This window comes from Seriola dumerili, unplaced genomic scaffold, assembly GCF_002260705.1.
Source record: "Seriola dumerili isolate Sdu_G_001 unplaced genomic scaffold, Sdu_1.0 BDQW01000008.1, whole genome shotgun sequence".
NCBI classification, from domain to species: domain Eukaryota; kingdom Metazoa; phylum Chordata; class Actinopteri; order Carangiformes; family Carangidae; genus Seriola; species Seriola dumerili.
This window is the reverse complement of record NW_019174263.1, coordinates 280,178-299,067: the sequence shown is the minus strand read 5'-3', so window position 1 is coordinate 299,067 and position 18,890 is coordinate 280,178. Positions and strand designations below refer to the sequence as shown.

At 41.2% G+C, this 18,890-nt stretch overlaps 1 protein-coding gene across 5 annotated transcripts in view; it reads right to left on the bottom strand.

Moving 5' to 3' along the window:
- golga1 (golgin A1) overlaps positions 1-18,890 on the bottom strand; it is a 33,291-nt gene that overhangs the window by 11,005 nt on the left and 3,396 nt on the right. For 2 of the 5 annotated variants that reach the window (XM_022746487.1, XM_022746495.1), the window contains exons 3-16: positions 18,711-18,801; positions 16,165-16,239; positions 14,852-14,949; positions 14,741-14,773; positions 11,102-11,230; positions 10,688-10,857; positions 10,347-10,458; positions 10,167-10,250; positions 5,279-5,404; positions 3,286-3,381; positions 2,557-2,652; positions 1,990-2,085; positions 392-532; positions 121-195 (exon numbers count right to left, since the gene is read on the bottom strand). In XM_022746487.1, coding sequence (XP_022602208.1) covers positions 121-195; positions 392-532; positions 1,990-2,085; positions 2,557-2,652; positions 3,286-3,381; positions 5,279-5,404; positions 10,167-10,250; positions 10,347-10,458; positions 10,688-10,857; positions 11,102-11,230; positions 14,741-14,773; positions 14,852-14,949; positions 16,165-16,239; positions 18,711-18,801 — 1,422 coding nt within the window. The remainder of the gene's footprint in view (positions 1-120; positions 196-391; positions 533-1,989; positions 2,086-2,556; positions 2,653-3,285; positions 3,382-5,278; positions 5,405-10,166; positions 10,251-10,346; positions 10,459-10,687; positions 10,858-11,101; positions 11,231-14,740; positions 14,774-14,851; positions 14,950-16,164; positions 16,240-18,710; positions 18,802-18,890) is intronic. The other 3 variants (XM_022746504.1, XM_022746521.1, XM_022746512.1) reach the window with 3 other exon arrangements.

Sequence of the window (18,890 nt, the reverse complement as noted above, 5' to 3'; positions counted from 1 at the left end):
GAGCTTTAGATTTTCATTTTTCCATATTTTTACGTATTTTGATACTGAATAGATGGATGTATTTCCATTTAAAGCAGAGAATATGAGTTTAAAATGTGCATGTGTTGAAGGTGGTGTTACCCTGCACTCTTCCAGCTCCTCAGTCCGCTGCCTCAGTGTGGAGTTCACATCGTCGCTCTGCTTTTCCAGATCAGTCTGACACAGCACAGGAAGGAGAAAGGAAAATATGACTCAAAGGTTCAAGCTCTCTCTCTGCAATAACTACATTTACTGTATATGAACAATTATTCTACAGCTGACTGAGACAGAAACCAGCAGTCTCATGGAATGAACTGACAGAGTTTATAGCTTCTACACAAATCTGTGATGAGTCAACAGAAGAAGAACGTACCACTGTGTTCTGCAGCGTCTGTTTGTCTGTCTCTAAACAGCTGATTCTTTCCTCCAGCCAGCTCGTCTTCTCCTTACTCTGCTGCTGTAACAAACTGACCTGCTGATCCAGAACGGCTTTCTCTGCACCCCACTCTCCTCGCTTAACAAGACATGCAAACAGAATGAAACATTTACATACTGTCATTTCATTTTTATGAAGGTGTTTTTGGTATAAAACAACTGTGCAGCTGTGACAGTGGAGTTAATAGTTGTATAATGTGTAAATATGTGTTCCAGTAAGTTTGAGGTCACAGAGAAAAGATGCTCTTGGAGATGCAGACTTGTAGATTTCTTTTCTCTCCCACAAACACAACAACAGTTTCACCTTCTCAGATTCTTCACTGCAGCCACACAAATCCTGTTTTATGAATCACAAAATAAGAAACTCATACGCTGCATTTTTGAAACAGCAGTTTTCAAACTGTAGCATTTTTTCTACAGTTGCTGCAAAAATAAATCAAATAATGTGAAGTCATGGACAAAATCTGCGCATCTGCAAATCAGTATGTGAATTCATGCAATGAGAATTGCACATCTGTAAAATATTTTCTCACGGATACTTTTTTCTTGGATATTTTTGTAGCACAAACATGTTCAGTAACTACAGCTGTTTGAATCTTCCCTAGGAGTCACAAATGAAGTTGTGCTCTCACTGCTCCACACATCTCTGTGCGGATGGAAATATGGAGGAAAAATAAAATAAATCTGAAACCTTGTCAGTACAGAGCGAGAGTGTTAGCATTAGCACAACCACTGCCAGTTACAAGCTTACAAACAACATCAACAAATAAAAGATGCTAACTACGCTAACCGTTCTGATCCGTCTGCTAGTCTCTGATTCTGGTCTCAACAGACTCCTCATCAGAGTCTGGGTCTGACTTTAGGCTCAAACATGTGGCTGAGTCTCTCTGATGTTTCCTCCTCTAACCATCTTAATACTCTCTGTGCTCTTTCACCTGTCAACCTGGAGCAAGAAGGTGGTGGGCGGAGCTCAAGGCCTGATCCACATTTCTAACTCAGGAAGTAAGAGTAGATGAGCTTCAGACCCAGTTTAATGTGTGAAAACATAAATATGAATTTAATTGAATTGAGTTTAAAACATGTCTGGAGGGAAATTTTTCAGTTGTATCTTATTTTGATTAAAAAAAAAAAAAAAAAAAAAAAAAAAAAAAAGGGTGGCGTTCTGGTGTTTTGAAAATGGATTTCTTGTGTGAGAACTAAAGTCATCAACATTATATTGTGAGTCTGCCTCAGCGTCTCTGTTGATACCACCACCACCACCACCACCAGTACCTTAATTTTCAAATCCTTAGTGTTTAGCTGTTTGTTGAAACAGGCAGAGCAGCAGAAGTACTTTTGAATGACAGTATGGTTTTTAAATCTACTGTATTTGCATTTATTTGTATTTTGTGTATAATAAAATTTTAATGATTTATCACTTATTGACCAACAAAATGCCAAATGATCGATCAACTAAAGCTGAAAACTTATATAGAAGAGGTGTGTAGATAAGGTGTCGTCATACTGAACAAGGCTGAAGAATGTTGTGATCCTCACCAGTTTGTCAATGAGCTGTTGCTTCTCTGAGAACTGCTGCTCTGCACTCCTCAGTCTGTCTCTGCTCTCTGTGACCTGCTGCTCCAGGTCAGCAACCTGAAACACAGAGGAGTGACCAAATTTGAGCAGACCACAACACTGTGAGTCAACAGACACAGAAATATTCAGGTGAACAACAGACAGAACAAGACGCTGTCTGGCTGTCACCTTGCAATTTGTTTCATGAACAGTGTTTAAAAAGTCATTTAAAGTGTGACAGTGCTACAGCTGATAATCACCTACATTAATAAACACATATGATGCTTAGAGATGCTAGTGTTCACTGCTGTGGTTGATGTTAATTAAAGCCTTTACATTAAATGAAACAAATGACTGTGATGTGTGTTATCACTGAATGAGTCTGATGTGTTGGTTGATTGTCTGAAGTGCCCTCTGCTGGTCAAACGCTGATTCATGCAGCTCAATGTGACATCATGACAAACAGAAGCTTTGAATCCCTGAGTAGCACAATGGAAGCAGAGAGAGAGAAATGGTTCCCTCACACCTCAAGAGTGAGTGATGTCTTACCTGTGCATCTGTTCTCTCTCTGTAGGCCCTGGAAGAGTCGTCTTTGTGTCGGAGGAGGGTCTGCAGCTCCGTGATGCTGCAGCTCATTCTGGAGACCTAAGGTCACACATGCACCAGCTCATTACTTCAGATACATTTGATGTTGGAGTCTGTTTAAAGTATGAAGCTGGGGATACAACGTTTCTTAAATTAAGGGAGTGTTTCCATGTTTTTCTGAGTGCCATTGTCTTCACTTGATCCTCACGAGGAGACAAACTGCTGAACCCAGCGTCTTCTTTCAGAGACTCCGACTTCTAGTTGAAAATCTCTAGATTTTTCAGAAAGGCTATGGCATCATCACTGCAGCTGCTTTTCAGCCAACAAATCAGATGGGGCGAGACTCATCACCATGGTAACCAAGTTAACGGAGGAGGAGCTTGTCTTTCCAGAGCTTTATGACATGTCGGATAGAAAAGCTCAACTGTGGGAGCAGATCGGCCAGACATGGCGGGGTTGTCAAGGTATTGTTGCCATAGGAACAAAACACCCGAACACTATCACAGTCCACATGAAACTGGAACTGGGTGGAACAGAAAAGAAAAAAAGGTGCACTTGTTCTGCTCAACTGAACTGCTCGAATAGCTGTAAGAAACACTGTAAAGTTTGGTGTGCAGAACTGGTGGCTCACAGTGTCATCATGGATGCAGGGACATAGATTGGGGTTCAGGGTTGAGTGTGCTGCTGGTTTACCTGAGCCTCCAGAGAGCTGACAGTATCAGCATGGTTTGTCCGAACAACCAGCAGCTCCGCTCTGGTCTCCTCCAGACTCTGCTCCAGGCTGCACTTCTGAAAAGTCAAGAACAGTACTGATTTTGTTTCCTGCACATCAGAATGATATGTCAGTACGACGTCTCTAAGACAGAGACAGGGCATTGGCATCATGACATTCATGTGAAGGGAAACTTAATCCATTATCTGTGAATCACATGTCCTACCAATCTGTGTAATTTGACACTATGTCATCTACAAATTACTCTACTTCAAAAAACAAGAATCATAGTCAGTGTTAACTGTAAAAAAAATAAATTACATTATAGCTGCAAGCAGCAATTAGCGAGTTCTATCTGTTTTGCGCTAAACCGAGAAAAGCAGCATATTTTAGATAATTTATGCTTTAGTAGGCCTACTCCCCATAACAACCTGAAAACATCTACCAAGTTTAATGATGATCGAACACAGGGTTAAAAAGTTATGGCCAATATTAGCTAAGCCCCGCCCTTCGCAAAGATATTTTGGTCGACGGCGGCCATGTTTTTCCACAGACCTTGCTCATTTGTAATAGAAATGTGCCGCTCAGTCACCCAAGGCTGTATACCAAATCTGGTTAAGTAAGAAAATTAAGCAAAAGTTCGAAAAGTTCTTTTCATTTTACTGTTTTTAATGTTGTGCTAATTAGCTCAAAATCCATAATGGTAGTCACTATTATCGCAGAGGCTTTTTGTAGAGAATATTGACCTGTAGCTGAAGACAATGGGACTCTTGATGTGGCAGGGGCAGCCTTTCAAATTTTGTACAATTTTGACTCTTAATTATAGCGTCACCATATGGCCAAATGGGACAATGTTTTTTGTGAAGTATTTACACACCATTCGGAGTTATGATACTAATTTTTGTGTGTCTGGTTCGTTCCAGCTCTGCAAATTGAGCAAAGGCTTAAGATGGCACATATTGATAAATACGCCCCACCCACTTTCATCAATCAGTATGGCACTTCAGATTTTCGTTAATACTCGCCTTCAGAACATGCGTCCCAATTTTGGTGAAAATCTGTTCACCAGATATTGAGGTATGTATTTTTGGCATTTATGGCGCCCCCTAGAGAGCAGGTTCAAAATGCTTTGGTAGGCCTACTCCCTGTTTCAACCTGAAGATATGTACCAAGATTTATGTTGATCCAATGAGTTATGGCCAATACTAGCTAAGCCCCGCCTTTTGGGAAAGAGATTTTGGTTCATGGCGTCCATATTTTTTGACAAATTTTGCTCATTAATAATAGAAATTTGTATATTCATCTCCCAAAGTAGTCTACCAAATTTAGTGTTTCTAATCTCAAAATTCATAAAGTTCTATTCATTTGATTGTTGTTAATTATGCAAATTAGCAAAAAATCTACCCAGACGCACTTTAATGGTCCAAGAGGCTTTTTTGTAGAGCACATGGAGCTGGACTTGTGTGCCAAATTTCAAGTCAATCAGACAAACGGTCTGGGGGGCATGGCCTTTTGAAAATGTCTTTTTTTAGCTTTAATTACAGCACCACCATTTGGCTGATTGCATTCATACTCATTTCCAGTTATTTAGCCAAGTTTAGTGTTTCTCGCTCATTCCAGCTCATGGCAATTAGAGCCACGGCAGAAGACAAATAATAATAATAAACCTGAGCAAAAACAAAAGAGTTCTACCCCTTAGGGTAGAACCCTAATTATAGCCGCAAGCAGCAATTCACGGGTTCCAATGGTTTTGTGCTCAACTGAGAGAAGCAACTGAATATTAGCTACTTACAGCTTTGCTAGACCTATTCACTATGAAGACCTGAAGATATCTACCAAGTTTTATGATGATCGGAGAAATGGTTAATGAGTTATTGCCAATATTAGCAAAGCCCTGCCCTTCAAGGTTAGAACCCTAACGATGAAACATAATGGAAAAATGTCTGAACTCAGTCCTGGTCTAGTGGTCCTCACCTCCTGGAGAAGCTCCTGCAGATGCTCGTCCTGGCTCAAGTTCCCCTGCAGTCGTCTCTCCAGGGAGGTCACTTTCTTCTGAAGGTCCACCAGCAAGCGCTCCTTGTCTTCATCCGTCACAGCAGCCTAATGATACCAAGAGCAACACGTCCAAAAATATTCATCTTTAAAACTAGAATCCTTTCAAATATCAGTTTTAAAACCAAGATTATTTATGTTGATTTTCTAAAAGGCAAGTGGCAATTTGCAGGTTTTAACCATTTTGCGCTTCACTGAGAGAAGCAGCCAAATTTTAGCTACTGAATGTTTTGGTAGACCTACTCACTATAAAGACCTGAAGATATCTACCAAGCTTATGATGATCAGACAAATGGTTAATGACTAATGGCCAATATTACCTAAGCCCCAACCCTAGCAAAGATATTTCAGTCGATGACGACCAAGTTTTTTGACCGATCTTGCTCATTTGTAATAGAAATCTGCCTCTCAGTCACCCAAGGGTGTATACCAAATTTGGTGTTGATAGATTAAGAATTTGAGTTCTATTCATTTTACTGTTTTTAATGTTATGCTAATTAGTTCAAAATCCATAATGGCGGTCGCTATTATCAAAGAGGCTTTTTGTAGAGAATATTGACCTGTAACTGAGAGGTACAATTGAAGACGATAGGCCTCTCGGTGTGGTTGGGGCAACCTTTCACATTTTTACAATTTTGTCTCTTAATTATAACGCCAAATGTGAAAGGTTCTAGCTGAATGGGATAATATTTTTTGTGAATGTGGAGTTATGATACCAATTTTCATGTGTCTGGCTCGTTCCAGCTCTCTGCAAATTGAGCAAAGGCGTAAGATGGCACGTATTGGTGAATAGGCCCTGCACACTTTCATTAATTAATATGGCACTTCAGATTTTCATTAATACTTGGCTCCAGAACATGTTTGCCAATTTTGGTTAAAATCTGCTTGTCAGATTTTGAGGTATGTATTTTTGGCATTTATGGAGGTCAGGCTCAAAATGCTTGGGTAGGCCAACTCCCTGTCCCATCCCGAAGATATGAACCAGGTTTCATGATTATTGGATCAATGGTTAATGAGTTATGGCCAATATTAGCTAAGCCCTGCGCTTTGCAAAAATACTTTGGTTGGCCATGTTTTTTGACCAATCTTGCTCATTAGGATTCTAACCACAAAAGAGTAGAACCCTATTGTTTTTGCTCAGGTTTATCATTATTAGGGTTCTAACCCCGAAGGGATTGAGAAAACCCAGAGAAGATTGAGAAGACCCAAACAATATATATATCAACACGTGCGGCTCGATCAGGAATGGTGTGCTATGACTTTTCTAAGTGATCTGAGTAACCATGGCTATGTAAATGGCGACGAAAGGCGAAAAAATTCCCATAGAGAATGAATGGGGAGAGGTCTTCAAAACGACCAACTTTGGAGCTCTACTGCTGTGTTCAAATGTTAAACGGGTCATAACACTCTTTTGGGTTAAATCTGTATTTTGACAACTATTACGGTGTACACAAAATCACAGTTTACGTTTTGTGTTAATTTCAGACTGTTTCAGACTTTATAATGGGTGTGTATATAACACAGAATGTTCATCACTACCCTAAACCTCTCCCATCAACTGCAATACAAAAATGCAGAAGTGATATTTTTTTGTAACTCGCTCCTGTGTCCACAAGAAGATCTTGTGCCGGCCATGGTCTACTCATGGTTCTGATAAGAGTTACCGTTTTTTCACAAATCGTCGTTTGAGAGGCTCGCCGAGCCAAAATCACACCCAGATCTGAGTCAGATCTGTGTCTTCCAGCTAGACACAGGTAGTGGAACCAGCTCATTAAGAGACTCTTTGATCTCTGTGATGTTTACAGACACAGACAAAGCCACACACACACACACAAATATACACATACATACACACATGCAGAAAGCTGTTTACAAATTAGTACTCATAGAGAGAGATTACAGTTCAGACTAGACAGTACAACAGTAAATACAGACGCAGACATGGAACTGTTCATCATAGTAGCTCTCCCATACACTGCAATACACAGACACACACCCTTCACCCCCACCACCCCATTTTTTATCACTGAAGGTAGGCTAAATAACAGAAACACCTCTGTATAATGTAATATACACTATATCCTCCACAGTGATCAACTGAATCAACAACTGTCCAAAACTATTTCAATAATAAATTGCCAACTGAGTGTATTAGTAATTATCAGGTGTATGCTCGGGCTCCAAAATGCCTAACTGCAATTAATTGGTTGATTTCATTGCTGTTCTCACCTGGGAACTGATATATCTGGTAACCTAAAGATGTTCTTTAATTTTATTGTTTTATCATATATCATTATCATCCTATAACATGTTTTACCCCTCTCCCCATTTTCACATGAAACAGAGTAACACGTTTACTCAGAAACATTTTAACTGACTTACTTTGTTCTTTCATCTGAGAACATTTTTACACAGTGATTTATTTCTACTGATGTCTTTTCACTAATAGTAATGACGCTGTTCACATGTTGACATGCTGACGTGCTGATGTCTGTGTGGTGTCCCATCTCCAGTCTGTTTCTGATACTGGTAGAGTTTTTTACTGCTCTGTCCGAACACATTTAATGTTGCTGTTTTTTTCGTCACAGTGTCTAACTATCTTCTGTACATTCTAACTTACACTAGTTCTGCTCCAAAAGTTAGTAGTTCCCTGCTCCTTTTAGCGACTTTCACTAACTCAGCAGTTGTTTACATTCTATTCAGATCTGCTAGTTACTTTAGCTTAGCAGTTAGCACTAGTTTCTCTCTCTCTCCATCTCTGTCCCTCGTTTGATGCAGTGTTGTTGCAACTTCAGTGTAGAGGATTGTTTATTACATCTTCAGCGATGTCTGCTGTCTTTAGGAACAGCTCCAGTCGCTAACCGGAGCTAACTGCGCACTCTAACTGCAATCCTTGAAAATTTTCCTCAAAATAAGTGAGACAAGCTCTTTTGAAATCTCACAATTTCAAACCTTCATTGACAATTTCAATATCAAAATGTGTTTTTTTTTCCCCAGTATTACCCAGTTTTGGTCTCATTCGGATATTTTTTACAGTTTTTGAGGAAGTGATGGGAGTACCCTCCACCTCTCCCATTGACTCGAAAACAAATTCAGGAGCAAGTGTTACTGGGCAGCAATGGGCAAAGCTGATTCTGATTGGCTAATTAAACTCATTAATTCTTAGCCTTTTAACTCAGGTATGAGAGCAACTCTAAGATAAATTCACATGGTGTATTTGTGTGTACTTGTGTGTGCATGTTGATGTGTGGTTCTTTGCATATGTGTTCGTGTCTCACTATAATTGTGAGGACAATTTTTTTTAAATCCATTATTGTGAGGTCATTTTGGCCTGTCCTGACAACTTCAAAAGGCTTTTTGAAGGTTAAGCTAACGCAGTTCCCAACACCACGCACACATTTATATAGAAAGACATAATAAGTGTCTCAACCTGGTAACACAAGCTTTTTGGAGGCTCTTTGGTAGATAGCTCTACTGCCACACACAACAATACACACACGCACATTGACAGACACAAAAACACCATCTTACTTTTTTGATATTCACCTTCAAAATAAGAGTCTCAACCAGGTAAAAAGAACTTACTGGAGGTTCTGTTGGGCTGCTCTACCGCTACACACACACACACACACACACACACACACACACACACACACATATAGACAAAAACACACAAACAGCATCTCCACGATTTGGATAAACCTTAAAAATAAAAGTCTCAACATGGTAAGAGGGAATTATTGGCTCTGTTGTACAAAACCTTATGCAATTTATACTGCCAAACACAGAAACGAAGACACTTTCAATATAAAAGTCTCAAAAAGGTGAGAGGTAAGGTAGGTCATCAAAGTTCAATCTTAGATGGTATATAGTGGTATAACTTTGTTGCAGATCAACTTCTGCCACATGGTGGCACTGTAATTTAGGCTCAAAAAAGTCATTTTCTAAAGGCCACGCCCCTCACACCATTTGTCTGATTAACTTGAAGTTTGACACACATGTCCAGCTCAATGTGTTATACACAAAAGCCTCTTGGACAATTAAAGTGCACCTGGATAGATTTTTTGCTAATTTGCATAATTTGAAAAGCAGTACAATTAATAAAACTTTATGAATTTTGAGATTAGAAACACCAAATTTGGTCAACGGCCTTGAGAGATGAATATGGAACAAGCCAGACACACATAAATTAGTATCATATCTCCACATGGTGTGTAAATGCTTCACAAAAAATATGATCCCATTCGGGGATATGTTGGCGTTGTAATTTACAGTAAAAACTGTGAAAAATTTGAAATACCGCCCCTGCCACACCAAGAGTCCTACCGTCTTCAAATTACCTCTCAGCTACAGGTCAATATTCTCTACAAAAAGCCTCTGCGATAATAGTGACTACCAATATGCATGTTGAGCTAATTAGCTTAACATTAAAAACAGTAAAATAAATAGAACTTTTCGAATTTATACTTTATTAATACCAAATTTGGTAGACCGTCTTGTGTGACCAAGAGGCACATTTCTATTACAAATGAGCGAGATCGGTTAAAAAAACATGGCCGCCATCGACCAAAGAGTCTTTGCGAAGGGCGGGGCTTAGCTAATATTGGCCATACCTTATTAAACATTTGTTCCATCATCATAAATCTTGGTAGATATCTACAGGTTATGGGGAGTAGGCCCGCCAAAGCATTAATTAGCTAAAATTCGGCTGCTTCTCTCAGTTGATTCCAAAAATGGCTAGAACCCGCGTATTGCCACTTGTGGTAATAATTATTATTATGATAACTTGTTCAACTCATTATGTTCTAACCTTGTGCTGCTGCAGCTTCAGGGCATCATGTTCGGTCTGTAGATCATGGAGCGACATCTTTAAAGTTGACACCATGCTCTGAGACTGAAAAACAAAAATTCACAAACTTGTTGTATTCTTGTGTTTTTAATGAATATGTTTAAAGTATAATTGTTTGGTGCGGCTTGTTCAACAGCCAACCTTCTGGAAGTCTTCAGAGACCTGCTGGATGACTGACTGCAGCTCCTGGCATCGTCCCTCCAGCTCACTTATCTTCTTCTCCGCCTCCTCGCTGAGCAGCAAAAGATCCTCTCTGCACAAATCAAATCACATGCACTTTGTCTCTGTTCTTTTACAAACAGACCATAACAAATTTCCTTTTTTCTTTTCCTCTTCCATGAATTCAATTATTCATTTCTTTAAAGAGCATATCTATCTGACAATACAGAAATACTGTGAAAGGCTGTGATAAAAGGTGTCATTATACAACTCTACACTACTCATAATGATGGCATAATATCACAAACATGGAGCTGACTTACCGCTCTATTTCCAGCTCAGAGTTGAGTCTGCAGCTCTCCTCGTGCTGCTGCTCCAGAGCCTGAAGCTTCCCTCGAGCCTCGGACAGGCCTCGCTTTGCAGACTGAACCTCGGCCTCCTTCTGCTGGAGATGCAGCTCCTGCTGGTTCAGTTGCTCCTCCTTCCTCAGCAGCTGGTCAATATGAGAGAGGAAATAACAAACCATGACCTAAAGAAAGAGCTGCTATAATAACATGACACTGCAAACACATAAAAATAGACTCTCCTGTCCTGCACACTGAGGCTCACACACTGCATTGACTTTAAATCACTTCTGTCTCTCTTCACTTGTTTCAAGGTTTCAGTTCAATCTCACACAGCATTACTGTTTTTAAGAGATGCTTCAAATCTAACCAAGGAACTCCACATGTACGCACCATGTGTTTAACCTTAGCGAGTTCCTGCTGCTGAAAGCCCTCCAGTTCATCCAGGTCATCTCTTTTCTGGAAGAGTGCTAAGCTTTGCTCCATCGTCTCGTCTAGTCGTGCTGACAGGGCAGCCTTGTCCTAAACAAACACAACAGTTACACCAATGCACAACAGCTTTGTCCAGTGTCAGGTCTGTATTTAAAATATGGACGTTTTAACTCATAGTAGTAGGTTTTCCTATGAGTGAGTCCCAGTTTCGACACACATGATGGGTGCAGATTACGGATTCATGGTCAGTGGCGTCACATTATCCCACTGAACAACAGGTGGCTGTAACACACCAATATACGCAGCATTGCACCGCAAAGACAGAGAAGAAGACACTGATGTAAAGAATGATGGATTTAATATACCTTTAAAAGCTCGAGGATGAATGTAAACACAACTTTAAGTGTGTTTTCACATTTCTTTGCTTGTTTGACCAAGAAGCAAAGGTTTTTTTTCTTTGTTGCTCTAATCCATTCATATTCACTATGGTTTATTACAAACAAAGTAAGGTGGTTGTTGGTTGTTTCCTCCACCAATCAGTCAAGTTCCAGTAAACATAGTCACAGTGTTGAATAATGGACAGAACATTATGATGTCACAATTAAATTCACCTTCGACCACTTAATTTTATCCTTATAGACATTTGAGTTAAATTGTGTCATAATTAGTGGATGAATTCTGGCCAAACACATGTTTTGTGAGGTCACAGTGATCTTGACCTTTGACCTTGGACCACCAAATTCTAATCAGTTCATCCTTGGGTCAAGGTGAATATTTGTGCCAAGAGGCATAAAGGTGCACTATCTACAGTAATTATACAGACATGTTCACTTTGTGGTGTGGTGTGTGGCTGCTTCATTATGCTCATCTCATGTGCTTTTTTGTGAGAGAACTACTGAAACAATCTAACACACCTCTGGTCACTTCCTGCCTGGATCAGCAGATAATTTCTCATCAGTTGTATTTAACCGCGGTTTCACTTTTGAATTTAAGTCTTTCACAACCCCCTTTGAGAATTGCCACCTTAACATGGTGGAGGGGTTTGTGTTTCCCGGTGATCCTGGGAGGTGTGTTGTCAGGGGCATTAGCTCCTGGTAGGGTCTCCCAAGGTCAAGGGTAAGGTTAGGGATGGATTTCGGGGTCGGGTCATGCTTACTCCCTGTTTTGTAGACTGGTCATAGGGACATGGAAAGTCACCTCTATGGCGGGGAAGGAGCCTGAGCTGGTGCAGGAGGTGGAGCAGTTCCAACCAGATATAGTTGGGGCTCACCTCCACGCATAGCAGGGGCCCTGGAGAGGCGCTGGACTCTCTCCTTTTCTGGAGTTGCCCAGGGTGACAGGTGCTCGCCAGGTGTGGAGATAGTCACAAACCCCCGGTAGAGCAGCGCAGTGTTGGGAGTTCCCCGGGAACGAGAGGCTCTGACTGTTGGTGCTTACGCACCAAACACCAGCTCAGAGTACCAGATTTTCTTGGATTCTCTGGGTGGGGTCCTGGAAAGGGTTCCACCTGGGGACTCTATAGTTCTGCTGGGGGACTTCAACGCCCATGTGGGCAACGACGGAGAAACCTGGAGGGGCGTGATTGGTAGGAATGGCCTCCCTGATCTGAACCCAAGTGGTGCAATGTCATTGGACTTTTGTGCTGGTCATAGTTTGGCCATAACGAACACCATGTCAGGGTTTTTCCCGTATAGAGAATTGGGAGGTGGCCAATTCTAGTACTTGTTTTCTTGGTGGATTTGACGTTTGTAACTGCAATTGCGGCTATACGCCACTACGGCAATGTAGTGGCGCTGTATCGTAGTCCATGCGTCAGGCAGAGCCATTCGAAATTACCAAAGAAGAACACGAACACACTGGATTTTCTGCCTGCGGAGGGAGGCAGCAACCTGATTTTGCAGCTCTTCAAACAGGTGAATAAGGCTGCCACCCATCCCGTATAATACGGGATTGTTTCGTATTTGAAAATAAAATGTCAATTTGTCCCATGTTACGTCCTCAAAGTGCTGTGAATAATGTAATGTCAAGTAAAACCAAACTAGTTGCCACCTTTTTCACATAAAAGGTGGCAACTCTACAGATGAAAATTATCTCTTTTACATCCAAGCACACCCAGCTTCTTGAAAAGTTTCCTTAAATTAATGTTCACATCTCATCGTGTTTTTGTGGATATGGAGTCTGAGTGGGTCATGGTCAAAGCTATTGCAGAAGCGGCAGTTAGGGAGCTGTGGCCTCAAGGTAGTCGGTGTCTGTCGAGGCAGCAACCTAAGAACCCGCTGGTGGACTCCAGTGGTAAGGGAAACGCTGGAGAAGGAGACCTTGAGGGCTTGGCTGGCCCAGGGGTCTCCAGAAGCAGCAGATAGTTAACGGGTAGCCAAAATGGTGGGAGCCTCTGCAGTTGCAGAAGCAAAAACTCAGGTGTGGGAGGAATTCAGGGAAGCTATGAATGAGGACTTTCGGTTGGCCTCAAGTTGTGGCAAATCATTCGGCAACTCAGGAAGGGGAAGTAGGGCTTTAACCAGGCTGTGTTCAGTAGGGGAGAACTGCTGACCTGGACTGTCATTGAGCAGTGGAAAGAATACTTTGAGGAAATCCTGAACCCAGCCAGCATGTCCTTCGTGGAGGAGGGAGAGTCTGAAGATTCGGGTGAAGTCTCATCAATAACCCTGGCAGAGGTCGCTTAGGAAGTTAAGAAGCTCCCCGGCGGCCCTGAGATGCTGAAGGCTCTGGACATTGGAGGGCTGTCTTGGCTGACACGACTCTTCAATGTCACCTGGAGGTTTGGGACAGTACCTGTGGAGTGGCAAACCGGGTTGGTGGTTCCCATTTATAAAAAAAGGGGACCAGAGGATGTGCTCCAATTATCGGGGTATCAAGCTTCTCAGCCTCCCTGGGAAAGTTAACTCCAGGGTGCTGGAAAGGAGGCTGGGACTGATCGTCAAACCTCAGACTCAGGAGGAGCAATGCACATTCCATCCTGGCTGTGGAACAGTGGACCAGCCCTTTACCCTCGCAAGAGCACTGAGGGGGGCATGGGAGTTTGACCAGCCAGTCTACATGTGTTTTGTGGACTTGGAGAAGGCTTATGACCATGTCCCCCTCCCCGTATGTATGGGATACCGGGCCCATTGCTACAAGCTATTCAGGCCCTGTATAACCAAAGTCAGAGCTGTGTTTGCATTCTCGGCACAAAGTCAAACAGGTTTTCAGTGAATGTCGGACTCTGCCAAGGTTGTCCCTTCTCTCCAATCCTGTTTGTGATATTCATGGACAGGATCTCAAGTCGCAGGCGAGGTGAGGAGTATGTCCTCTTTGGGTACCTCAGAATTGCATCTTTGCTTTTCCGACCCCGGATAAGCAGAAGATAATGGATGGATGGATGGATTTACTTTCACAACACCAACAATCATACCAACAACCACGCTCCTTTTCAGGGTCTTTGTTTGGTTGTTCTTCAGCTTTCACACCAGCCCAAACACAATAGAATTCATCTGAACTGCAGCAAACAGCCACTTTGAGTATTGTTCTGCTTTTGCTTCCATATTTGAAAAAAAGTCACATTTTTAAATCTTCAAATAGCATATAACTGAAAGGACTCACCTTTTCCACATTGGCCATCTTCTCCATCCATTCCTGCAGGTAAATAAGAGAAAAACATAAGTACACAAGGCACTCATCAGCACTGAGGTGTGTGGTGGACAGAGACTTTACCTGGTCCTTCTTCTCCAGTGCTAGAGCCATCCCCTCCGCCATTTTGGCTCTGCTGGCCTGGTGAGACTCGTTCTGCTCCTGGAGTTTCTTTATGGAGGCTGTGCAGAGACAGTGAAGGAGAGAAACAGAGAGGAAACCACAGAGAAGTTTGTATGCGGCTGAAGAGAACAGCAGTATCAAACAGCACAGACGGTGGCACCGTTAGTAGCTGTGAAAAGTTAGAGTCAGATTAAGAAGTGTGTTCATCTCAGAAGCAGAGACAGGCAGAGACGAGCGATGCATGGCAAATGATAAGGACGGAAACGCCAACATCACAATATATAAGATATTTAAGAAGAAAATCCACCCTGAAAAAAACGAGGATCAAACCTAAAGACTGTAGAAGCTGTAACGTTCATCACAACACTGAAGTATAACAACAACAACCAGCTCTCACTCCTCAGAGCTCGTTACCAGGAACTAACGTGTTAAAGTCAGAACTGAGAAAAGCCAACCAACAAAGATCAGAAGGGTAGCAGGGAAGCTGGACTTCATCTGATAACCTACTGATGACCCTCCATGTCCACTGGATCCAGCTGCATCACTCTGTCCACTGGAGGCATTTCAGAAACAAAACAATCATTTGGTATTTTAATCGTACTGAAAAAAGTTTGAGGCTCATTCATCAAAGATACTTTGTGACTACACCACCTTATCTTGATTTTGAATCTGTGTTTACTGGGGGAAGGAAAACCACAGCACTCCTGACTTCATCCAGCTGCTGCATGAGTGAAAAGACAAAGTCGATAACAAATGAAAAGCAGTATCAAATATTAATTTCATTCCCAGTGTCAGTGAAGGTATTTATACACATTCAGATGCGCCGTGCAGAGTGATCTGATCATCTCCAGGACTCTACCTCAAGACCACAAGTTCAGTATGAACAGTTAACATTCAAAGATCATCATCATAGGATGAAAAAATACCAGTGTATCCTAAGAATATTTAAATAATGGGTGTGTAATTCTTGAACTGAAAGCCATGGCTGTACAACCACACTGTGGGACATGTGTGGAGCAGACAGAGTGAAGGCAGTGCACACACACACCTCTGAATCAATGTGCTGAATAAATATCAGTGGAAAAGATCTGTGGGTGGATTTTCAAAGGGGAAAAGCGTCCAGAGCTCCCAAAGCAAACCTCTAAAGCCCAGCATACTAGCATCTAGAACAGAAGCCTGTCGTGATGAAGCGATAGGTGCTAGGTGATGATTGCTACAGGTGACAGACAGATGAGAGAGAGGAAGCGAAGTGGGAGGCAAGTAGAGGTACGTACAATCCTGATGCTTTTCTAATGCAATTTCAAGCTTGTCCTTGGTCTTCTGCATAATTCGTAGTTGCTCAGCGTAGTCTAGTGTTGGGAAGTAGGGTGATGGGATGGGGTATAAACAGTGCGCGCACACACACACACACACACACACACACACACACACACACACACACACACACACACACACACACACACACACACACAGGGAGGAGGAACAGGCAGATGACGGTAAAGAGGCAGGAGAGAGTGAACAAAAGGAGAGGGAGAAAACAAAAGGGAGAACATGATTGAGAAATAATGGAAGGTAAAACTACTAATGATTTTCTTATCTGAGAAAACCATACTGGTCAAAGGCATGCAGCCACTGTGCAACCTTTAACCTTTTCTCAGGAAGTCACATAAGCCACCCAAAGGAAAGAAGAGCTCTTATACTGAGTAGAGGATTAAAATCAGCTGACAGGCTCCACACTAACTTTTTATATTATTGAACTACTTTTTCATCACAATAATACACTTTAAGTGTTACATCTTTTGGCTGTTTCATCATATCTGAGCTACTACTAGCTACTAATTACATTTAAAATACACCACATTGTTAGAGATTAAACCAGTAGTTTCTGACAAACAGCAGTGTGTAGTAGGGGTCACATTATTTATTATTTATTTATTCAAAAATACTATATGTCAACAGTGACAATGCAACAGCTCTAAAGTGCAAGCAATTTTGAAAAACTTGTTTAATGTATTTATTTAAAAAATTTATTGTTTAATTATAATTTGGAAAAAAAGATTTTCACATATAGAATATGTGCTTTGGGCCATTTTTCTCTATTCTCTATAAAAGTATGTGCAATGTAAAAGAAAACTGTAAACAATACTGCAATACTATAGCAAAGTTTAAGTGTTTCCTTCTGAAAAACAGATAATAATGGGAAATAAATAATTAATGAAAAATTAATAAATACATAAGATAAAAAAAAAATACAGTAACATTGAAGTGCTTAAAGAACTGGTAAACTGGAGTTTAAAGTGAAATCAAGAAGGCCACAATCACTTATTTCTTCATTCTTTTTGGATTGTAAACAAATTAATTGTGAGTATTTTTTGACTACAGACATGGTCAGTCATTGATGACTGAGTGTCAACCGTAACTGTCGCTCCCAGTAACGTAATTGTATGTTGGAGTGCGCGGACAGCAGCTTTATGACTGGGGTCCAATTCATGACGAGAGAGCACTTATTTACCGCTGGTGGCAGTTAGTAGGTTCCTCGAGCACACCATGCAGAAACAAGCGCCCAGCTCTTTCAAGCCACTGGTTCCTACACTGCCAGTGTTGCCAAGACTCGCCCCACTCTGCTTCTGATTGGCTAGTAGAATTAGTTAGGTTCAGTGTCTGGTTAGGTTGAGAGTGAGAGCTGCGTTCCTCTTTATTACTTTGAAAATGATAAACCGTATCCATAACAAGTGTATTGACTTTTCATTTTTTCTCTCACAGCGATACACTGGAGATCCGGCACGGTGCTGGAATACCTTAAGCCCTGCCTTATGAATATAAAATTTCATCACTTTATTATTTTATACTGTCTAACATTTGTGTTAAATTGTGTCAAAATTAGTGAATTAATTCTTAAGTGTTTTGTGAGGTCACAGTAACCTCGTCCTTTGACCTTTGACCACCAAAATCTAGTCATTTCATCAGTGTGAGTCCAAGTGAATGTCTGTGCCAAATTTGAAGAAGTTCTCTGAAGGTGTACTCAGACATCTTGTTTGTGAGACGATGAGACATCAGACGATAATAATATTTGTTTATGAAATATAATATAATTATAACAGTTCCTACCATGACTGACCTCTGATCTGTGGTGCAGTTTATAACACTTGGAGTCTGGTCAGTTCAAAGAGTTTAAAACATTTAAAAAAGGAAGAGGAAACTGCAAACACACATTCAGATTTCTCTGGTGAATTTAGATGGTATGAATGAAAAGTAATTTCTGATATATTGATATATTAACAATAGATATACAGATAGATGGAAAGTCACTAGAATATAGATTAACAATAGACAATAGATTAACAAAAAGATGCTGTCTTACTGCAACTGACTTGCTCAAGACAAAGTTAAGGAAAAGCAACAGTCCAGGATCAGGACCAGTGTTATTCCAGTGCTGTGTCTGCTGTGTGTTTGTATGTATCCTGTGCACTCAGACACACAGCCCTGTCTCTATATTTCTGATGGTCCTGCTCTTAAACCAAAGTGTTTTTACTCATTATGGATGAAGACAAAATAAAAGCGTTAAAGCTTTTACGTGATAGTTTACTGCTTCTCTAACAGGTGAAATAATACAGTGTAAAAATATAAAAAACACTTAACAGGTTAATGCTTCAGCTTTCATCATGTGACTCTGATGTTATTACATTACAGAAGACAGGATCTGTTGAGCATCACTACTATAAGCTGCGCTCAGGATTAGATCTCTCTGGTCCTGGGGGGTGGGGGGGTGGGAGGCTTGGGGGAGGGGTCAGCTGCTTAAACTCAACCTAACGTGTCCTACCTGAGAGCTTGGCCTCCAGCTTCCGGATCCGATTGGTCCTCCTGAGGAGTTGGGCGGGCAGGTCGTCCCTGGAGCTGCTGCCATCAGACGCCTGGAGACACGCACACACAGTGTTATTCTACAGTTGATACTGGGGATACTGGTCACAGACAGAAACACATCAAAGCATTTCAGTGGTAA